At 52.9% G+C, this 21,431-nt stretch overlaps 2 protein-coding genes and 2 long non-coding RNA genes across 5 annotated transcripts; 3 read left to right on the top strand and 1 right to left on the bottom strand.

Annotated features, from left to right (window-relative positions):
* Nucleotides 1–5,549: 5,549 nt before the first annotated feature.
* Nucleotides 5,550–6,572, top strand: LOC120681244 (glycosyltransferase BC10-like). Its single transcript, XM_039962757.1, has one exon. The coding sequence runs from the start codon at nucleotides 5,550–5,552 to the stop codon at nucleotides 6,570–6,572; it is 1,023 nt and encodes a 340-aa protein (XP_039818691.1).
* Nucleotides 6,573–11,681: 5,109 nt separating this feature from the next.
* LOC120683930 (auxin-responsive protein SAUR36-like) lies at nucleotides 11,682–12,596 on the bottom strand. The gene has a single exon (XM_039966021.1). The coding sequence runs from the start codon at nucleotides 12,435–12,437 to the stop codon at nucleotides 11,931–11,933; it is 507 nt and encodes a 168-aa protein (XP_039821955.1). The 5' UTR covers nucleotides 12,438–12,596; the 3' UTR covers nucleotides 11,682–11,930.
* Nucleotides 12,597–16,899: 4,303 nt separating this feature from the next.
* Nucleotides 16,900–18,745, top strand: LOC120683926. Of its 2 annotated transcripts, none has more exons than XR_005678987.1 (4): nucleotides 16,900–17,286; nucleotides 17,383–17,677; nucleotides 18,144–18,226; nucleotides 18,430–18,745. It is a non-coding gene; the product is annotated as an uncharacterized LOC120683926 (long non-coding RNA). The 2 variants fall into 2 exon arrangements; XR_005678988.1 differs by having other exon boundaries at nucleotides 16,906–17,286; nucleotides 17,434–17,677.
* Nucleotides 18,746–19,217: 472 nt separating this feature from the next.
* Nucleotides 19,218–20,355, top strand: LOC120684008. The gene is made up of 2 exons (XR_005679027.1): nucleotides 19,218–19,997; nucleotides 20,091–20,355. It is a non-coding gene; the product is annotated as an uncharacterized LOC120684008 (long non-coding RNA).
* Nucleotides 20,356–21,431: the final 1,076 nt, after the last annotated feature.

Below are 21,431 nucleotides of genomic sequence, written 5' to 3'. Positions count from 1 at the left end.
GGCTCTCTGCAGAGTTGCAAGACAAGCTCTCCACTACCAAGTTTGAATATTTCAATGACTTGGTGAATATTGCTATCAGAGCTGAGCACAAGATGAAGAATCTTGAGGCAAAGAACAAGCGTCCTGCTCCTGCCTCGGCAGGCGGTAGCTCCTCACGTCCACGTCTGGGGCCTTCTCCTTTTCCACCTCGGGCACCGGGTACTCAACCTCCCTGTCCTATGTGGATTGTGCGTCATCCTCAACCTCCTCAAGGACAAGCTCCTAGGCCGGTCAATGCCTATTGGAACAACCCAGGTGTTACCACAAAGGGGACGTGCTTCAATTGTGGTGGCCTAGGCTACATCTCCAGGGACTGCCCCTCTCCGAGGCGTGGCGGTGCCTTCAATGCACATAGGCCCAATACTCCTCTGCCTCAAGCACAGCGTCAAGAAGTTAAGCCACAACAAGCTCCTAAACGTGGCCGTCTCAACTACACCACCGCTGAAGAAATTCCGGATAATGCTGAAGTACTCATGGGTACGCTCCTAATCAACTCTCACCCTACAAGTGTTCTTTTTGATTCTGGGGCAACTTTTTCTGTCGTGGTGCTGCAAACCACAGCCGGGTGGCGGAAGGCACCCGCCCTAGCCCAGAGGGTGTGTAGTCGGGGGTTAGCTAGTCCTAGTTAGATCTCACTCAAGAACACGATGAACACAGCAAGATTTAGAGTGGTTCGGGCCGCTGGAGCATAATACCCTACGTCCACTGTGTGTTGTATTGCCCTCCCACGAGAGTGAGAGAGTTCGCGAGAGCTTGTGTGTCTGGGGAGAGCCCCGTGCACAGCGAGTGCCTCCCTTTTATATCTCAAGGGGGCGCGTACACAGCTGTTGGGTCCCCGATAGGTGGGTCCAACGATGTAGTATAAAATGACGTACTGTCCATACATTATGGCGTTGCAGGCAAAGGAGATCTCTCTCCTGGATTCCTTTGCCTGCTCCTGGAGCCCTTCGTTCATCATGTCCTGGCGCTGTCTTGTCGGGACGATGCCAGAGGTAGCTAGTGGCGTCGCCCGCCACGTAGCTTAAGCGGGCTGTGTAGCTTGCGGCGTAGGCGGCATGATGGAAAAATACCGTGCCGTCGTATCCATTTAATGCTGCAGACGGGCTCTGCGTGGGTGCGGCACAGGCGGCTGCACTGTGCACCTTGGTAATACGCGGTGCACAGCGAGACCTGACAAAGGCTGTCTCGCGTACCGCGGCGGCAGAGCACGCCTTGTCCATCTGCATTAAATGCAGTGGGCGCGCGAGTCTTCCAGCGGAAGGCTCGCGCTCGAGCCCGTGCCTCCGGGCCACGTGGCGGCTCCGAACCACTTACGCAGTGCGGGGAGGTCCGGACGGACGCGGGAGGTCCCGGACCCCTACGGGGGGGTCCGAGGTCTTGGTTGTCGACATGGAGCTTCCCTTTCTTAGAGATACGTGGCGTCTCCGGACCCATCCCCAGGCGGGGAACGGGTCCGGGGCCGTTGGCCTGGTGAGGGAAGAGCCTGACCCGTGGGGCCTGGCTACTCCGTCCTTTCCACGCAGTTACGGATAACTATGCGGGTTCTGCCTTACTGCAGTAAGAGTGGGTATCCCTGCTACAGGATACCGACAGTGACCCCGGGCCCATCTTGGGGGAGGTACGAACCCTCAGGTGGAGCCACTTACTGCGATTTGGCTCCGTATAGCTTGAAGCTCCTTACTGCAGGGGTCTTGACCGGCTTTGACCATCTATCGGGTTGTTTGCTGCCTCATCACATCGCAACGGCTTACAGACTATGGGCCCTACGCACAGTGGTTCACCTAGTCACGCGTGCGACGTTCGGCATTGTTGCGGCCGGAGTAAACGGATCATTTACCACCGGCGCAGTTCCCGAAAAGCTCGGCCACGCCATCGCTTAATACGCGCACGTCAGCTCAGCTTCCGCCTCGCTCCGCGCGCGCGGGCGACGGTTCAGATCCCGTCTTTTCGCACCCTTGTTGGTTACCCGCTCACCCCGACAGGTGGGCCTGGGCCCCCATGTCATTGACTGTGCGGTTAACACCAGGCGCGGGCGTCGCTTGGGTGCTTATCTAAAATTTACCAAACTTTTTTTATAGCTCTTAGGAAATAAAATAATGGTACTGTAAAAGTTATGGCTTCTAAAACTCAGTATAGCAGCATGGATAAATAACCCATTTAAACTAGACATATTGCAAGATTTAATTTAAAAACTTATTCTAGAAATATTTTCTGGATCTACCAATTTTGTACAAGCATATGCTCACCATATGAAACACTCTAGCCAAAAGTGACCTGCATCCAAATGATGGATCTTGAGATTTAAATAAAACTGCATTAAACTAGTATTTAAAATAGAGCAAGATACATTGATCAAATGAAAAACTTTATATAACAAAAGTTGTAGATCTTGTTTCATAGAATCCAGAACAGTTGAGTTTGTATTTTTCCAATTTTTCTACGATTTTATATCGATTTTAGAAGTTCGCTGTTTAATGCGTCCCGGGTGCCAGGACCTAAATGTAATTTTTTTTTACATTTAGGTCATGTCGCCCAGCCAGAGGGCGACAGGCCCCCTGTCGCCCAGGCAAGGGGCGACAGGGGTATAGTTTTGAAATTTTTCGAAACCATCATATATTTTTGAATTTTTTTTAATACAAAAATGAAAAAAATCCTTCCTGGCCCCGTCTGGGCTCTGCCGCGTCGATTTCGCTTGGCGGGGCACTGGCCCAACGCGAGCACGGGCGCGCGGCCGAGATGCGGCGCCGAGCGGTTCCGTCCACGGGCCGGGATGTGTTCCCGGCGATGATGGCATGTGATGGATGGAGGAGAGGGGCCTCTCTGATCTGAAAACTGAACTGTCGCGTTCCTGTTCCTGCCTCCTGCCTGTTGATTGGCATACGGGCCCATTACGACCGGAGTATTCTAATTTACGGCTCCGTACAGTCAATTTCCAACCAGCTATCTTTTTTTCTTTTTTTAGTATTATTTTGTCGTTTTGTGACAAAAAATTTCAAAGAAAATTTTCAAAAAAAATATTCTGAAGAGAGAAAAAAGAAAATTTTGATGAGAAAATGTTTGAAACAGAAAAATTTCAAAATAATTTGAAAAAAATTGAAGAAATTTTTTTGCATCCGGATCTAAACTAAAAAGAAGTTGAGAAAAAAAATTCAACAATAAAATTGATGATAGAAAAAGGTAAAAATTTGATGACAAAAAGTTTGAAAAAATTATTGAAAAATTATTGAAGAAAAAACTTTTGCATCCAAATCTAAATCAAAGAGAAGTTTGAAAAAAAAATTACATCGAATAACAAAAAAAACACTACGGCTCACCGCCGACGCTGTCGGGGGCGAGCGCCCAGGGACCGCCGCGCCGCTACTCCCCACCGCGCTAGCGCTGCTCCTGTGAGGAGCGGAGCCCGCCACCGTGCTGTGCCTCCGTGGTGCCGTTCTGCGCCGCTCGCCCTCGAGCAAGCTGTTGGGATCAGAAGGAGAAAAGAGAGAAGACAGAGAGGAAAGGAAACGAGAAGAGAGAGATGCGCCGGGGAGGGGAAGGGCGTGAGGAAATAAAGTCGCACGTGGGACTGAAGAAATAAAGTCGCACGTGGGACTGAAGCTGTGTACCTGACTCGGGCGGTCCAATTCACCGTGGGTTGGGGAACCTCCGGTCACCCGTGAAAACAGCTTTGGGCATCACGACCACGAGTCCGATTGCGCGGTACGATTTGGGCCGGGCGGAGGAGCTTCCGAGCTGTGCAGTGCAGTAAACCCGATCTGTGTAGTAGTGCAGTAAAAATACTCCTTGTTTGATCTCCTTTAATTATTATGACCAGAGTCCAATTTACATCCTATAAATAAAATATTAGAGATTGTTGTTCTTCCTTAGGCTAGTCTTAGTGGAGTAGGTAACTGAGATGGAGGAGTGTTATGGTGATGATACTCCTCCCACATACTATTATAGCTCTGCTCCTCTCCTTTCATCATGATTCTGCCATGTCAGTCATGACATTTTTATTGAGATTGACCTTAATTACTGAAATTGTCTATTTTTCCTACTCCCCCGTTCCAAATTATTATGTGCCTAAAAAATCAAAATAACTAAAATAAGTTTTTTTTGTCAAAGAGCGTGGCCCTTACACTTCCGTTCAGGTTGCCCCAGATTTAAGAGTGTTGACCATTCTTAAACTCTTCTGCAAGGTTCAGCTCTCACTCACTCGTACGTCACCAGCTTAGCTTGCTTTTGCAGGAACATGCATGGGTACAAGTATTTGCATTGTGGAGTCAGGAGTGCATCAACTATTGCCTTAAGCATCCTAGTAAACCTTTCAGAATTGTTCTCTGATCCAGTGTCCAGTCCCATATGTCAAGGCGTAGTACTGGCATGTGAAGCGCCTGGGAAACTCTCGGTGAAGCTAAAATCCTCCATCCGATCCCCGTTATTACCAACTTATTACCATGTGCGAGATGATGGTGAGCATGCATCCAATCCCAGAGTTCGTTTTGCTCTTCGGCGTCTCAGTGGAAGCGGCGGTATCAGGTTACCTGAGGCTCAGAGTTCTTTTCTCTTGAAGTATCAATGTAAGGGTGCATGAAAGGGGACTTCTCATTGGAGAACTTGAACGAGAGGTGTGAAGTGCATTTTTACTCCGTTGGTCGTGGGGCTTTCCCTGCAGCAAGCAGCTGTGTCCTAGCCTGTATTGTTGCAGCTGCCTGTCCTCACAAGAGGAGGAACAAAAGGCAACAGAAATCAGTAGCCTGGGCCATTGATGTGTTGATTATCAGTAATTTACATCTGTCCACAAGCTTAATTATGCCGTCTGTATGTTGTATCAAATGGTGAATCTTTTCAATTGTTATTCCTTTAGATCGACTTCGGCGCTGAGCTTTGCCCCATGCATACACCTTGCTTGCGAGGTTGCGTCAAGGGTGTATCAGCAGTAGTCGGCAGATGGCATCATGGGCTCATGGCAAGGTCAACCTTCTGGCAGGCATCTCCTTTGTGTGTGTGCACAAGCAATAGTTCCTGGCCTCTCTTATTGTGACGCGCTCCAAAGAGGTGTCATTTTTTTAGTTTCTCCACCATCTGATCAGCCCATTGTTTGCGCAATTCATACACGAGAAAGCCACCTGTCACTCGCACATTCCTCCCGGTAATTCGTTCATGACGGGAGCAAATGAAAGGCTGAACCAGATTCCTTCCTAGATGTCGTACCCCTGCTACTGACGAAACGAATTAGTGAACGCTACTTGATTTCTTTTGCACAAACAAGCCATATGTTAGCTTTCAGAGAGAGCAAAGCGGCCGGAATCCTGCGTAGACGCCTCAGTGAGGCGGTAGTATAACTGAGGCAGCTGCACTTCTCTCTGATGCGCCCTAGCTAGCTGCTAGTATTATCTTGTGGCCCGTCAGCAGCCATGAAGAAGGACAGAAACAAGCCCTTGGCCTTGCCTCATCTAGGCAGGGCACTCCTCTACGTGCTACCACTACCGGTAGCGCTTCTCTTCTTCTCCTTGGGATTTGCCCTGGGCATGACGACCTCCACCGCAAGCTTCCAAAGTCTCTACTTCCCTTTCGTGACCCCGTCGCCCTCTGCCGAGCCGTCGCCGCCTGCGTCATTATTGGCACCGAGCAGCGCCATGCACAACATGACCGACGAGGAGCTGTTCCGGTGGGCGTCCACGGCGCCGAGACTCGACGGGACGCCGTACCACCGGGTGCCCAAGGTGGCCTTCATGTTCCTGGTGAGAGGGGACCTGCCCCTGCGGCCCCTGTGGGAGAAGTTCTTCGAGAGGCACGAGGGCCTCTACTCCATCTACGTGCACGCCAACCCCTCCTACACCGGCTCGCCGCCGAGGGGCTCCGTGTTCCACGGCCGCTTCATCCCGAGCCAGAGGACGACGTGGGGAGGCGTCACCCTCGTGGAGGCGGAGCGCCGGCTCCTGGCGAACGCGCTGCTGGACCTCGGCAACGAGCGCTTCGCGCTGCTGTCCGAGTCGTGCATCCCCATCTACAACTTCCCCACCGTGTACGCCATCCTCGCCGGCGCCGGCGGCGCCAGCTTCGTGGAGAGCATCGCGACGCCGGCGCGTTACAGGCCCCTGTTCGCCGCCCGCAACAACATCTCCGTGGAGCAGTGGCGCAAGGGCTCCCAGTGGTTCGAGGTGGACCGCGCCCTCGCTGCCGAGGCCGTCGCCGACGCCACCTACTTCCCCACGTTCCGCGAGAACTGCGCCGGCGAGAGGTTCTGCGTCGTGGACGAGCACTACATGCCGATGCTGGCGAGCGTGCTGGGGTGGAGGCGCAACGCCAACCGGACGCTCACGTTCGCGGACTGGGACCCGAAGCGGCGGACGGGGTCTCACCCGCGCACCCACGGAGCGGAGGAGGTGACGGAGGAGCTGATCGGGCGGATCAGGAGGGGAGGGGCGCGCGGGAACTGCACGTTCAATGACGGGGCGAGCGGCGTCTGCTCCCTGTTCGCGAGAAAGTTCGCGCCGGACACGCTCGAGCCGCTGCTTCGCTTGGCTCCAAAGGCCATGGGGTTTGGGTGAGATGGAGGGTCATTGACAGGGTGTGTGGAAATAGTAGTTGGAGTGTTCAATAGTAATAAGTTCGTAAATGCTCATAAGATTGGAAATGAAAAACAGGAACGACGGAAACCAATTGTTGTAAAACCGTAGCTAGTTTTGTAGGTTCATTGTATAAAAATATGTCGACCTTGGTACAACTACGTACGATGCTCCTCTTATATATTTTTTTTAAAAAAACCAGTCACATGAAGATTTTGGTGGTTATAACAAAAGTTACCAGAATTTGATTGTATCGACGAGATCTACGCAATCGAACAGTTTAATTAATAACTTAAAATTATTATTTAGACTGGTTTGTGGTCTGGCCATCTCCCAATCTTCATTGTTGTCACTACAGTTGAAGCCGACCTCCGCTCCGACGTAGCAACAGATTTTTATCAAAGCACCTCGTATTAAGATGCGCCGGGTGTAACATGGGCTCAATCTAGAGATCTAAGATGGGCTGAAATGGGCTGCTGCTGTGTGCCCAGGCACAGTCAATATGGCCGATTAGAACGAGATGGCCAGAACAGCTGAAACGAGGCCCAGCATATGATTTGGAAAAACACTCTCTGACCCTCAGGGTGCCGTGCCGGTTGGCCTAGGTCTGCAATCATCACCGACTCTCACTAAGCCATGTTTGGAAACAATCTGCAGCAAATTGTTTCCAGGTCTGCAGATTGGAAAGTTTGGCGTTGGACGGTAGCAGACAGTGCAAGCTAAAATCTTGAAAGTTGAAACTCTTTCGGATGCAGTCTGTTCCCAGATTTCCTATCACTCTGAAGGCTCCAACTCGTCTGAAACTCTGAAGGCGCCAGGCAGCTCTGCAGATGAGAATTTTGGCACCTCATTTGTTCCGATGGTGCGTGAGATGACTACAAGCTGCAACGACGCCGATCGTCTCGAGGAATCAGCAGTAAAATTCAGGTGGGGGACCCCCCCCCCCCCCCACACACACACGGTGACCTTAAAAAAAGGAATTACTAGTATCAGCGTATCAGAGGGATTCATCTGTCCAGCCTCCAACTTGAGCGCAGTAGCAGTGCTAGATTGTTTACGACTGAGATGCGAGATATGCTGGAAATTCGTGTGTTCCCCTAGTTGCTTGCTCTTTGTCATTTTCCAGAAAAATCGTTCGATACTGCCTGGATATTCCCTCCCCAATCCCCATAGTTCATTGTTTGGCTGGGCCATCATGGTCCCTGCACATCACATCAGACTGAACCGTACCCATGGGCGGAGCTAGGGGTATTCCTTGGCATACCCAAGATTTGGGAGAAAATACTAATAAGTATACACAGATTTAAAGTATCTCTAAGAGTCTTTCTAAATTACACTCTCTAAATTATTATTTGGATAGTCTTCTGCACAAAAATCGTATTCTATATGTTTTCACTCTCTAAAAGTTTTTCTATATCTTGTGTACACTCTAAAAAGTTATTTCCATTATCTATCTTTGGCTAACGAGAAACGCGGAATGGAGGATGGCTACATTTAGATAACCACTTAGAGAAGCTGTTGGAGGATATTTTTTCCATCAAAATCTCTATTCCTAGCTACGAAGAAAGATATAGAGAGTCTTGCTCTGCGTGTCGCGTCCGCCCCTGATGGCCTGACCTCCGTATCCCGTCCATTTAGCGTTCAGTGAGACGGTGGCTCCCCGCTCAGGTGCTCCTCCCCCCCACTAAGGCAACCTGACAGCCTTGTGACCTCGGGTCCTTACCCCCATCAGCTATCACTCATGAATCATGTCCTTTCCTCCTAACGCGAGTTGCGAAGGACGGAAGGTGCCGACCACCGGCCCGTTGGGGCACTAGGCACTGTCGGCCTTGCAGTGGCGGCCAAGACGCCAGCAAGCGGCGCACCTTCTGCGACCGGTGGCCCTACTCGGACCACTATTTTATAATATTATTTAATTATTCATGTTTACAACTTATACTTGGATCACTATTGTGAATTTGTTATTATTATTATAACTTTTGTCCATTATATTTCGTATTTGATTTTGATTTTTTTTTACATATGGCATACCCAGTCATAAATTTCTGGCTCCGCCACTGACCGTACCCAAACCCGTTCGGCAACTACACTAAATATAGTATGGTTAGGCATCCGGGTATATCTATGCTTGTTGCTTAGTCGTCTTTCATTGAGTAAATTCCCTATGTGCCACGAAAAATATAACTCATCCCTTGTGTGCCATTGAAAATTAGCACATTCCTTCAATGCCATTGTTTTAAATTTTCCATCCTCTCTGTACCATTGCCGTCACAAGACATGTTAACAGCGTCAAGTTTGCTCAAGTTCTGACTTTTTTACCCTTGCTTCATCCTCTCGGCCTCTCCTCCTCTCCCGTGGCCCTAAAGATCGTCGGCCGGCTGAATCCCGGGCGATTCTATGGCCCTACTGCGTCCCCCGTGGCCCGCGCTGCGCCCTCCACCACACCCCTGCCGTGGCCCCGTCGCGCCGCCGACCCATGGTCCGCGCGCCCCCTTCGCCGGCTGCCGCACCGCGCCTCCATCACCCACCGTCCGCCCAGTGCTACACCTCCGTCGACCCCATCCGTGCGCGCCCCTGCCGTGGCCCGTCGCGCCGGCCACCACGTGTGAGCGCGGACTCGTGGCCCCCGCGCCTTCTGCCGGTTGCCGTCCACCCCAGTGCCGCGCCTCCGTCGACCGCCCTCCGCCTCGGGCAGCAAGCACGGCTCGCACGCAGGCGGAGGGGCAGGATGGGCGGCCGCGGCAGGATGGACCCCGCACCGCGCGCTGGAGCCTGTCTGTGCGGCGGAGGGCATGACGGCCGCGGCAAGGGCGCGGCACGCGCGGCGGCCAGCACGACGGCAGCTTGGGCATGGGTGCGGCGGAGGGCGCGGCCTGCGGCGGAGGACGCAGCGCGCGACAGCGCCGGAGCAGGGGTGCGGCGGAGGGTGCGGCCGGTGGCGGAGGACGCGGCGCGCGCGGTGGCCCGCTTGACGGCGGCCGCGGCAGGGGCCCGACGGAGGGCGCGGCGCGTGCGGCAGCTCGCGCGACGGCGGCCGCGGCGGAGGGGCAGCACGGGCTTCCGCCGCGCGCGGCGGGCCCTCCGTCGCCGTCGTGGATCCGATGGGTTCAAGGTTGAAGATGAATCTGACGTGTGGGTCCCACACGTCAGTGGTAGTAGAGAGAGGGCAAGGAATATGAGCCAGGAGTATTATTGTCCTTTTGCCTTTCAGTTTAACTGCTCCGTTAGTATTTTTAACACCAATGGCATAGAGGGAATGGAAAATTAAAAACAATGGCATTGAAGGGATGTACTAATTTTCAATGGCATAGAAGGGATGGATTACATTTCCAATGGCATATAGGAAATTTACTCTCTTTCATTCCCTTTTGCCATTTTCTCGGATCTAGATGCATCTAGGTCAAAATAAACCATTTTCACCCTTCTACAACCACATGAAAACGGCCTATTTTGACTACCCGCGTAGAGGAGCAAGAACAAGAGCTACTCCTACCAACCACACCGTGTCCTCCTCCCCTTGTTGTCGTCCTATTTTCCCAATGCAGAAAGAATGGAAGATACTTGTGGATAACACCACGTAACCCAGTCTCTATATAGGCACTGCTCTGCCATGACGCACTCGCGCGTCGGCCGTAACGCGGGTCCCCATCTTCTGCACTTGCCGTGGCCGTTCTTGACATCGGGATCTAAGCAGCAACGGAGGCGGGCCTGGTTTCATCTGCTCATCAGTTGTCCAACCGTGTTGCGCGCTCTGTGCTCATCATCTCGCTTAAAGCATGCAGAAACGGAGCAGGAAAACGACCCGATCGAGCCAGCCGTACACCCCTGCAAAGAACCAACAAAGACGACAGATCTTTCGAAAAAAAAAAGAAAGATGGAATGGACGGCAGGGCAGATTTTGTAGCTCAGCTTTCCTGATCGCTGCGGACCCGGCGGGTGGCGGGAAGAGAGAGGGGTGTTGCCGCGGGGATGCGCCTGTAGCTTTCCGTCCAATCTCCGGCTTGCTTATCGCGGCGCAGACGTCCAGTGATGATTGCGTCCGTGCAGCGCCCACGCCGGAACGGTGAGCGCGCCCGCTCTTTGTTGCCGGGGATGGCGGGGTGTATTTGTATCTGGCTCCGGGAGGGCGCGCGAGATCCATCCTCCTGGTCCTGCCATGCCCATCGATCAGAATCACCAAATCAGAGCGCGCGCCGTTGGCCCCGTGAACGGACAGCGGCATCCTCGTACGGACCCCATGATTGTTGCTGTAGAATTCCGGTGGTGCAGGGGTAGCCTGTAGCGCCGCTTGCATTGGCGCCGTCGCTGTCGATCAGACGCGGCGCCGGGGAACAACCTCGGCCTGCCGCCAGCGCCAGGGGGCCGGGCGGCGGCGCCCTGTACTCGCCGGGCGCGGGCACACGGACGACGGTTGCAGATCGCACGCCGCCGCCGCACCTCCCCACGCAAGTGCATGCGGAAAGCGCGTATGCTCTTCTTCGTCGCGAGCAGGACATGCCGACGTGCCGTCGCGTCGCGTGGCGGCCCTTCTTCATGCCTAGCGTGCGAGGTGACGCCGGCGGCCGGCGGGGCAGGCGCACTGGCGTGCTGCGTGAAAAAGTGGCGCGGCCGCAAACGGCGTGCTCCAACTGCCGACGAGCCCGTTGCGCGCGCGGGGGTGGTGGCCTGGTGGGGGTACGGACGAGGCCACGAAGGCGTACGGTTCGTACAGTCTTGTTGTTACCGTTTCCGCCGTCCGAGGACAATGAATGGCACGCTTCCCGAGCATCCGATTCATGAGTTTGCAAAAAAAAAAAGACGAATTGAAGAGGGGAAGTTGGTGGATGCTCTCGACTTGCATCTCATGAGAAATCTGCAGGTCACAGACAGATGATGCGCACGAAGAAAACAGAGCATGCTCTCCTGGACTCCCGGGCGAGATTTGGATAAGCTCGTGCGTGCACTTCTGAAAATCTGCCGGTGGTTACTACTGGATTGGCGGAATTCCGGAATTGGCAAGCGTGGAAGATTCATCACACTCGGTCAGCCAAAGTAGGATACAATTCGCCAAGGAACGCACCGCGTGCAAGAAGAAATTCTGGCGATCTGATGTGGAGACGAACCAGCGTGTTCTGAACAAGAATCGTAGCCCCCATAATCGAACAGCATCAACAAACAAAGAACAGCAGGCATCAGCCCACGCAGGACCAAGAATCGAACGAACAAAATCAGCTAGACAGCCCCTTTCCGATGGAAACACACGTATGTACACCATCCGCGTTCGCCGCCGGCCGGCCGGCGGCGGCCAGGGGCGTCTCTCTCTCTTTCCCTCCTAATCGGCTGCTGAAGTGACTCCTACTACTACCACCTGCCGAAGCCCTTCTTCCCCGCGGCCGCCACGGCGGCGGCCTGCTCGAACCGCGCGGCGGGGCAGGGGATTGTGATGCCGCCGGGGTGATGGAACCCGAACTCTTCCTCGGCCTCCCTGAGCAGCTCCCCGAACATGGGGTGGTTGAAGTACACCACCGGCACCACGTACCGCAGCGACGCGTCCCCGCCGCCCACGTACACGGCCACCTGCCCCTTGGGCGTGGTCACCGCCGGCTCGCCGCCGCCGTCGTCCAGCGCGCGGTGCCCGCCGGCCCTCCACCCGAGGCTCAGCAGCCGCGCCAGCGACCGGCCCCACCGCAGCACCGGCGCGAGCTTCCTGGCCGCGCGCTCCCCGCAGCAGCTGCCGCCGGTGGCGCAACGCTGCTGCAGGCGGATGTAGCCTCCTCGGCGCCGGCGCCGGCCGCAGAGCGCCCACCGCCACAGCCCGACCAGCTTCCGCCCGAGCCGGAACCCTCCGTGGGACCTCCTCCTGAGCATGGCGAGGATTGCAAGAAACCGCCGAAGACAAAGAACTCTCCTTTTCTTCCCCCCTAGTCCTGATCCTGAGCAGGGCGTCAATGGTTGGTGTGGGAACGGGAACGGGAGCGCCGCGGGAGACGAGACGTCGCGAGCCTGAGGGGGAGGAGTGTGGCGAGCGAGGGGGGCCGGGTCGTTTTATAGCCATAGGCCACTGGGCGAAGTCGAGCGAGTGAGGGAGCCGTGGTGCTTGGCTGCGCGTCCCCATAGTTGAAAATTGGACGGTGATTTGCTTGTGCCGAGTTCTTGGGGCTCCCGGCTTTGGCCTGGCTCTGCGTGCTTGGCCCCTGGCTCGATTCCTGCGAGCGTTTGGCTTGGATTCGCCGGGGTTCCGTCGTGGCCGGGCGGCGTTTGTTCGGCAACGGCGGGTGCGCGCCTCGGACTCGGTCCATGATTCCTTCGGCTCGATGGAGAGGTTGCCCGGCCATTTCCGTTTGGCTGTCTTGGGTTGTTTGGTTCCCGTTCCTCGACATCCACAAGAAAAAAAGGATCGTGGTGGTAGTATTTATGTTGTTTTCTTTTTCAAATCGCTCATTTGCTGAGCACACATGGATAGCGCTAGTTTGCTAGGCTACGTTCCAGCTAAAAGCGGTAGAAGTGCTGTTTTCTATTGAAAATTAAAAGAAGTGCTGTTTTAGAGGAAGCTAAACTACAGTACTATCTGGTCTCAAAATATAACAACTTTTAGATTTGATTAAAGTCAAAGAATTTCATATTTGACCAATAATATCTCTAAAAAACTGATTACTTTTAAAAAAGAACATGTTACATGTTATGCTAGTTGGTTTCATTAGGAATAGACTAATATCACTTTTATGTTGTCAATCTTAATATTTTTTTACCATCTACTGTAAAAGTTTAAAAGGATTGACTTGAAGAAAACCCAAAAATAGCTATATTCTAGTACGATGGTGGTACTTGCTAAAAATACTCGAGTAATTTTCTATGACGCCGGATAGCTGTGCAATTAGCCACTAATGTAGTGATGTTAACCCTTCTTTTCCCTAAAAGAGTCCTTTCTTTTAGATGGTACTACGGTGGTGGCATTGCCGAAGTTACCTATGTTCTTCTGTCGGCCATGCCGACTGCCGGTTGGATCGAGTTCCTTTTTTCCATCTAAAGTAGCAGTACCATCTTTTTTGCTGTAACCGGGAACCTAATCTCCCTTTGCGGGTGCTCACAAATTTCAGAGGTCACGTCACCGGATTTAGCCCCAGGCCAAGGTCCAAATCCACCTCGTTTTCGTACGGCTCGCAAGTTGTCCCCGGCCCGAACAGTCATTTCTCACCGAGGGCGAGGTTAAGTTGACTAAACACGCGCACTTTCTGGCTGGGCGGCTGGCTAGCGTATATGTAAGAAAAAAAACTTATCTCTTCGGACAGTGAACCGAGCCTTGGATCGGCTCGACTCTGAAAAATCACGGCGGCTGCTGACTGCTGAGACCTGGGACGCACAGACCTTATCTGGCACACGTGTGACAATCCTCGAATCTGCGATGAAGCCACAGCCCGCCACAGGGAGGGGGGGCAGAGAACTGAGATCCGCCGGTCCGTACGGTCACAGGACCAGGCGACAGAAGCTTCTGCGTCGGCCTCCGATCTGTCCGCCCCAAACCCTGAACGGTGTCAGGTACTCACGGCGCAAAGCCTGAACTGTTGCCACGGAGTTACCCAGCACGGCGACACCACACCTGCTAATGGGGTGTTTAGTTCCAAAAAAAATTAACTCATCACATCGAATTGTTGGACACATATATGGAGTATTAAATACAGTTAAAAAAAATAATTAATTATATAGTTCAACTGATTACAACGAGACGAATCTTTTAAGTATAATTAGTTTATGATTGGATATTATTTGGCAAATAACAACAAAATGTGCTACAGTGCCAAAACTCAAACTTTTTCACCAACTATACACACCCTAAAATTGTGAGAAAAAAAATCAGAATCGGAACCGTGCCGGCCACATCCGGGGCAGGGAAGGCAGGAGCTCCTCCGTGTGGAGATCCCATGATCCCCTGTCCGGCTGCACTCTCCCAGGCCAGTAGCGAGCTGCGCCGGTTGCCACTCCAGGGCGAACGTTCGTGGAAGGAAGCCCGCACGAGCTCAGTCCTCAGTGTCAGTGGATGGCAATTTTTCTGATTTGTCAATGAGTTAACACCACCTGACACCATGTTTAGCCATGTGCTAGGCCGCGATTAGTATATGCAGGCGTCAGCGTCGCTCTCGGTGCCTGCAGGGTGCCCGGTGAGTCGTCCCGCGCCAGCTGTGCTTGTTGAAAGTTGAATGCCTGGGCGCAGCAGATCCATTCTCATTCACCTGATACCACCCCCGGTGAAAAGTTTGGAGACGACGACACGGACGGCAGCACCGCAGCAAGCAGGAGCCACTGTCATCCCGGCGAGGTGAAAACACGCCTCGTTGATTTTACTGCCGTGATCTTTCTGTAAAGAAATTTTACTGGCAAGGGTGATGTGCGCGCTGACGCAGGCGCGCCGGTTACAGCTCGGCGCAGGTCCGGGCTCGCCGTGAACCTGATGATCAGTGGCTGTTGCTAGCTATAGTACTAGCTACGACGAGCACTCTCCAGCGTCCACTGTTTGCGTTGCGGGGATCGGTCAGGTGACACGGACGGCTCGACGTGCCGGCCAAAAAAGAAGCATCGGGGTGGAGCGACTGATCAGCGACGGGTGGACGCGGATGTGTCGTTGCGCACCGGCGACTTCACGGCACGACATGTACCAGGGAGGGTACTAACTGTGTTTTGACGTGGCAGCTGCCGGAGCACCAGATAGCCGATGGCCCGTGTATAATCAGCGCCTGGTGGTGCTCATCGATGCCCGGTCATCAGTAGTACTACTGTACTACTAGTCCTTGGGGTCGACCCCAATCGAGGAGTAGGAGTAGTGACAAAAGGCGAGGCCGCGAGGCAACAACCGAGGGAGGCAGGCACCAGGCAGCAGGGTGGTGGGCGTGGCCTGGTGAACAGCCGAGCGGGGCCGTTGTCGACGGCCCCGCGCGCGGGCGCGGACCGCCGGGGAGTGCGGGACTGGGAGGAGGGAGCTGGTCCGGGTACGGACATGGGGAGCTGACGCCGTGTCGACCGGCCCGTCCCTCCACGTACGGCGGCTTGTCCTCTGCTGCTGCTAGATCTTGCTTGCCCGTACGGCTCCATCACGTGCGTGCGTGCGCGGATGGATGGATCACAAGAAATTTCCTAAGGGCGGTGTTTGGCTTCTACAATGATTTTTACGCGCACGTTTTTCAAAAAAAAAATCTCATATGCATAGAGTACTAAACGAAGTTTATTTGCAAATTTTTTTCAAAGATGAGTGTAACTTTTCGAGACGAATCTAATGACGGTAATTAATTGATCATTTGCTACAGTGATGCTGCAGTAATCATTCTCTAATCACACAGTAAAAGACATCATTAGATTCGTCTCGCGATTTACACGGGGGTTATGAAAAGTGGTTTTATAATTAGATTTTATTTAATACTCTAAATTAGTGGTTAAAGAACCAAAAATCGCGACAGATTTGAACGTGGAGGTGCAGCAGGGAGAGACAGGTCAGGTGATGTGGACGAAGAGGAGACACCAACTCGACCGGCACAGTTTATTAGTATGCATGTTGTTGGTGCCGGGCCGCGGGTGCAGAACACACTAGACACCAAACATGGCGAAGGTTCGTGGCAGGGGGTTAATGTAGACTGCAGCGACAAAGCAACGCAGGACTTGTCCGGTTCCTGTCTTCTCCGGCGAGGCCACGCCGTCGTTTTTTATTTGAGCCGACGAGGATCGGCGGAAGTACAAGTATCAAACTCAACAGATTCATCGTATCAAGTACGGAGTACTATCAAGGGGAGCCGGCGCTGTCAATTCATTAGCACTTGCGCTTCCCGGTGTCTGTCTGGTCCAAAGAGTGTCTTGCCATGAAGGTGGCAACGAAACCCGTTTCAAGACCGTATGGATTTTTATATGGATGTGGCGCATACAACAGCTCGCAGTTCCGAAATATGTTTTGTGTGTGTTTAGATTATTTTGGCGTAAATTTTTGGATGAGAATCTTACTATTTCGAAACACTAAATAAAATATATTTACAAAAAAATTTGCACGGATGAGTTGTAAATCGCGAGACGAATCTAGCCTAATTAATCCATGGTTAATTCTAAATTAGCGGATGGTTACTGTAGCATCAATGTTGCAAATCATAAATTAAGTAGACTCATTAGATTCATCTTGTGATTTATAACCTATCCATACCAAAAAAATTTATAAATAAATTTTATTTAATACTCCATGTATGCATGTCTATCAACTCCAGAATTCAACCTGCAAGGGTGCGGGCCGACCCTCTCGTGAGGTCGCTCCGCCCCGTTCCAGAGCCCATGGGCGGAAGCGGTTCGCCCCTAAACAAAAGTGGGGCGTTAGGGTTGTGACGCCGCTCGACCCCAATCGACCTTGGGGTCGACCCAGCGCCAGCGCCGCCGCTCTCCTTCCAAATCGCGACAGCGCCGCCACCCCCTCCATCCTCCCGGCGCGACCCACCTCGGCCGGGCCCAAGCCGCGTGCGATGAGCCCCGTTCCCCCGCCTCGGCCGGTCGCCCCCGCTTGTCGCCGAGCACGTGAAGCGGAGGCAGAGAGCCGAGAGCGAGGCGTCCGGCTCCGACGCCGTCAGGCGGGTGGGACAACACGGCGTCTCCTCGTGCTCCACCCGCTCGTCGTCTGCGCCGTGACCGGCCTCCTCCTGCGGGCGCTCGCGACCGCCCTCCTCGCTGCGCTCGGTTCCGAGGGGCGCTCGTGCAGGTCAGTCTATTGGGGAAAGATAGAGTTTCTGATTTTGTGCAAGCCAAAGAAAAGAACTAGTTGTATTTGTACGTGCTCATTGTACTGCATTTGTAGATGGATTTGCTTTGAGTGCTGAATCAACTGTCACGCGCCTCTTGCTGCTAGCTGCTTGGTCTCGGATCTCAAGAGCTACCTCCGTGATGGAGTTGTCGCCCCTGCCGCCTCTCGGTCTCGGATCCCATCGTCAGCAAGAGCGAAGCTTTCCTGCAGCAGTCTTGATGGCCACCGGACCTCCGTCGCCATTGGTATTGCCTTCGGACCAAGCAGCCCCGAGTCCATCACCTCGCCGCCACAAGGAGAATTCTGAAAGCTTGGATCCCACCCCTCTCCCATCGCATGGTGATCCATGGTGAGATATCTTCACAAACCTTTTCTTCAGATGCTAAATATGTCTTTTCCCCATAGCTATTTCATCTTGTTTATTAATGTATTTGTGATCTTATACTCGTAAATATGCTGATACACAATGTCATGGATTCGTAAAACTTTTCTTCACACTTAGATAGTTATATATATTGCAAAACTAGTTCCAGCAAACAGGTGGGAACTGAGATGCTAGTGGTTTGGGCTTTGTGCTGAACATGCTTGTTTTAACTGGAATCAGTTGTCTAATTGATACTTCTGTTATATTCTATTCTGTCTCCTTTGCATTAAGATTACCTGCAAGAAACCAGTAGTTCAGCATATCTGTTTCATGGCAAAATCTGTAGCTAATGGTTTGAGCTTCTGGTTGAGCTGATTTTTTTTTTTAATCTGGGATGTCTACTGGTTTGGGCTTCTGGACAGACTTGCTAACGAAGCATCCATATGTGCAGGCATAGATGGAGTGGGGAATACGAAGCTCATTTGTGGGACAGTTCTTGCAGAGTAGAAGGGTGTACAAGAAAAGGGAAATAAGGTTTCGTATATGGCATGCTGTTTTTCTCATTTATTTCAGTCTGTTCTCATTTACCTTCCAACAGGTACTGCTTGCGCTGTTGCTGTTGGTCTCACATTTGTTGAATTTAGTTTAATACTGACCAGGCATCAAATCTCATGGCTTGTTATAATGCTAGCTAGTTCTTGTCATCTGATTTGTCTTACTTGTGATTGGTAAAACAGATGTGGATATCAAAGGAGGAGCACGATAAGTCTTGCCCAGCAATCGTCCACAGGAAGGAAGTGCTTCTGAGTTGCGCTGCCCTTTTCGTGTAGTCTCCTATGTGTGGGTTTTTTTCATGGGGGAGAGAGATTGCAAGATTATGCTTGTGTTCTGCAGACGGTCCTTATTGTGGCCACTTGTATCTGTGGTTGCCCCAGTTACCTTTGTTCTGTACTAGTACTTCGTTGCTCTGTGACTATGAGGTCACTTTGTGGAACTTGTGGTTGGCTTGATTGGTTGTAACTTGTGGTCCTTATTATATACTAGTTGTATATACTCTTACTCCTATACGCCCTGGGGAGGGAGCGCTGGGAGCGGTCGGACGCTCCCCGAGAGTTCCTGGGACGACACGTGGTGTCCCGAAGAGATAGAGCGACGCGGACCGTTCGATCCGTCGCAGGATGTTGATCCACGCCATTCCTTGATCTTTTTGCAGATAGATCCTTCGGATTTCTTGTATTCGAACCCATCGTCCATGTTTTTTTTCCAAAAAAAACCCTGCGCCACCCTCCCAGCAACCCCATTCCCCACCAGGCCACCACGCCTCCCCCCACCACTGCGCACCCTCCCCAGCCTCCCCCGCCCCTAACCCTAGCGTGCCTCGCTGCCCTCCGTTCCCGTCGCCGGTCGCCGCCCTCTGCCCCTCGCCCTCCTCCCCGCCGTCGGCCGCCGCCCCTCCAGGGCTCCGCACCTCTCGACCCCAGCCGTCCGCTCCCCCCCCACACACCGGTGGGGGATCCGACCGGTGGCGGATCTGGCCCCGCCGTCGTAGAGGAGGGCTCGGTCCCGAGCTCGGGTCCACCGGAGGGAGGGAGTGGCGCGCCGGCTAGGGAAGGGGCCGAGGTCGAAGCAGAGAAGGGGCCACCGCCTGCTGCTCCGTCGCGCCCTCCTGCGCGCGGTTGCTCTCCTGCACGCGGCGGCTGCCCGCGGCACCCGCCGCTGCACCCTCTCTTGCTCGCGGTGAGCGAGGATGGCAGTCGGCGCGGGAGGAGGCCCTCACGGAGCCACACCGGCCGCGCTTGGGCGCCGCTGTGCCTGCAAGCCCCCGCGTGCCTCCACGGCGGAGGTGGAGCAGCAGCTCCCCGTCGCGGCCTCGCAGGGCTCTCCGTAGGGATGAGTCGGCTGTGAGGTAGAGAAGGTCCACCACGCCCCTCCACAGAGCAGTCGACGCGCGCGGGGAAGAGGAGGCCAAGGAGGATGGCGCCCAACGGAGCGGAAGGTGAGAACGCCATGGCCGCGAGATCCGCGATTCCTGTCGGGGTGGAGCTCAGCTGCGCCTAGCGCTGGGTCCTGGATGGAGTTGAGGAGCTTGTGGTCACGTGGGTGAAGTGAATCGATCGGAGGTGTGGTGCGGCCGGCGAATTTAACCTTCCTCGGTTCACCGTCGGCTGCTGCCTTCATCTGATCTCCACACCGCTGCTGTTTCCTCCATCATTAGCTGGTTCCCCGAGGTCTCCCAAGTGAGCTCCTGCTACTGGTTCCACAACTTCGGTACCCTTCCCCTGCCTGCCTGTGCTACCTGGATTGGGTTGGTCCTGCTGCTTTGCCTGCTCTGTTCTTCGTTTCTTTTATTTTCTGTTCAGTCCTTGTTTGTTCCTAATGATGCGCCTATTATGTCTAGGTGCTCTACTTCTGGGACGCATTCTCAGCGGTGACTTACTACTTCAGCTTGGCAGGTGTGTGGTCTACACATTTTTACTTTTGGAGTCTGCAGCTTATAGATCTTGGGTTCGTTATAATTGGCTATATGTGCTTATGTGCAATGAGTCTGTCATAAGGTCTGTGCTGCACACATTGTTTAGCTTTGGAGCATTCAGCTTATAGATCCTTGGTGCTTCAAATTGCTGTGCCTATTGTTTAGTTTCAAGGTATGGGGATTGTGAATCTTTGTTGCACTAGCCTTACTGGTGTGATCCTGAATGAGTTAGAATCATCACTGCCCTCATACGCAGTGAGTAGTGGTCACTGGTCGCCCCTTTTCAGCCCGCTGGTAGAACGATGGTCCCGTTTCAAAACAAAACATAGTTCACCTTGATGAAAGGTTGGCGTGCTTTGTCCATTCTGGTTTTTGTGCCTCTCACACTACATGTCCCTGTGCTGTAGCTGTTTAGATGGATGTTCCTGGTCCTTCTCGGCAGCGTTGCAGGGATCCTGTCCATTCCAGTGGTAGGAATGTACGCCCTAAGTGTCCCATGATGAACTTGGTTCAGTCACGGCGCCGGCGCCGTGAGGAGGCTGCTGCAGCCACTTTGGCTACTCATGCCGCTTGACCAGCTTGCTTTGGCTGTCCTGAAGATCCTGCGCGATGGGATCATCTATGAGACCAAGCACGCCACCACTACATACTGTAAGTTACTGAGTTTATGCGAAAACAGGTGTTTGGGGGCCTATGTTCTACATCAGCACTTACCTAATCACGATCAAATTAACTTTCTTTGCAGGAGGCCCACGTTCCGCCCACTGTATATACCTACCTACTACTACTACCTCTGCCTTGCAGTCACCAAGACAACAGTGGCCTCACCAACTAATGATGGTTTCTTTTGCGTGCTCTAGCACTCAGCACGGCTAAATATGGTATAGCACTTACTTTTGGCTGTTGCCTTTATCAGATATCAGACCACAACATGTGCAACAATATTCTTTTGGGTGTTCCACCGTAAGACACCACTTACAACACTCATCCAAAATATGGTTCAGAGGAAAACTCTGCATCCACTGCTGTAGGATCAAGAACACCGACTAGAGGGGGGGGGGGTGAATAGGCGGTTTAAAATCTAAAGCCAACAACACTAGAGAAATTTAATTAGTAACAACGGAAAGCCCTATGTCATGCTATTACTATCTCTAGATGGGTTTGCAACCTAGGGTGACAATACACAAATCAAGCTCTAGTAAAGTAAATTGCTCAAAGTAAAGACAAGAATAAAAGTGAGCAAGAGAAGTAACCAAGCTTGACACA

The sequence above is a fragment of the Panicum virgatum genome, chromosome 7N, assembly GCF_016808335.1.
Source record: "Panicum virgatum strain AP13 chromosome 7N, P.virgatum_v5, whole genome shotgun sequence".
Classification (NCBI taxonomy): domain Eukaryota; kingdom Viridiplantae; phylum Streptophyta; class Magnoliopsida; order Poales; family Poaceae; genus Panicum; species Panicum virgatum.
This window is presented reverse-complemented; position numbering and strand designations above follow the sequence as displayed.

Bases quoted from the DNA above. Each gene is read 5' to 3' on its own strand.
- LOC120681244 (XM_039962757.1), top strand. From the start codon at position 5,550: ATGACGACCTCCACCGCAAGCTTCCAAAGTCTCTACTTCCCTTTCGTG.
- LOC120683930 (XM_039966021.1), bottom strand. From the start codon at position 12,437: ATGCTCAGGAGGAGGTCCCACGGAGGGTTCCGGCTCGGGCGGAAGCTG.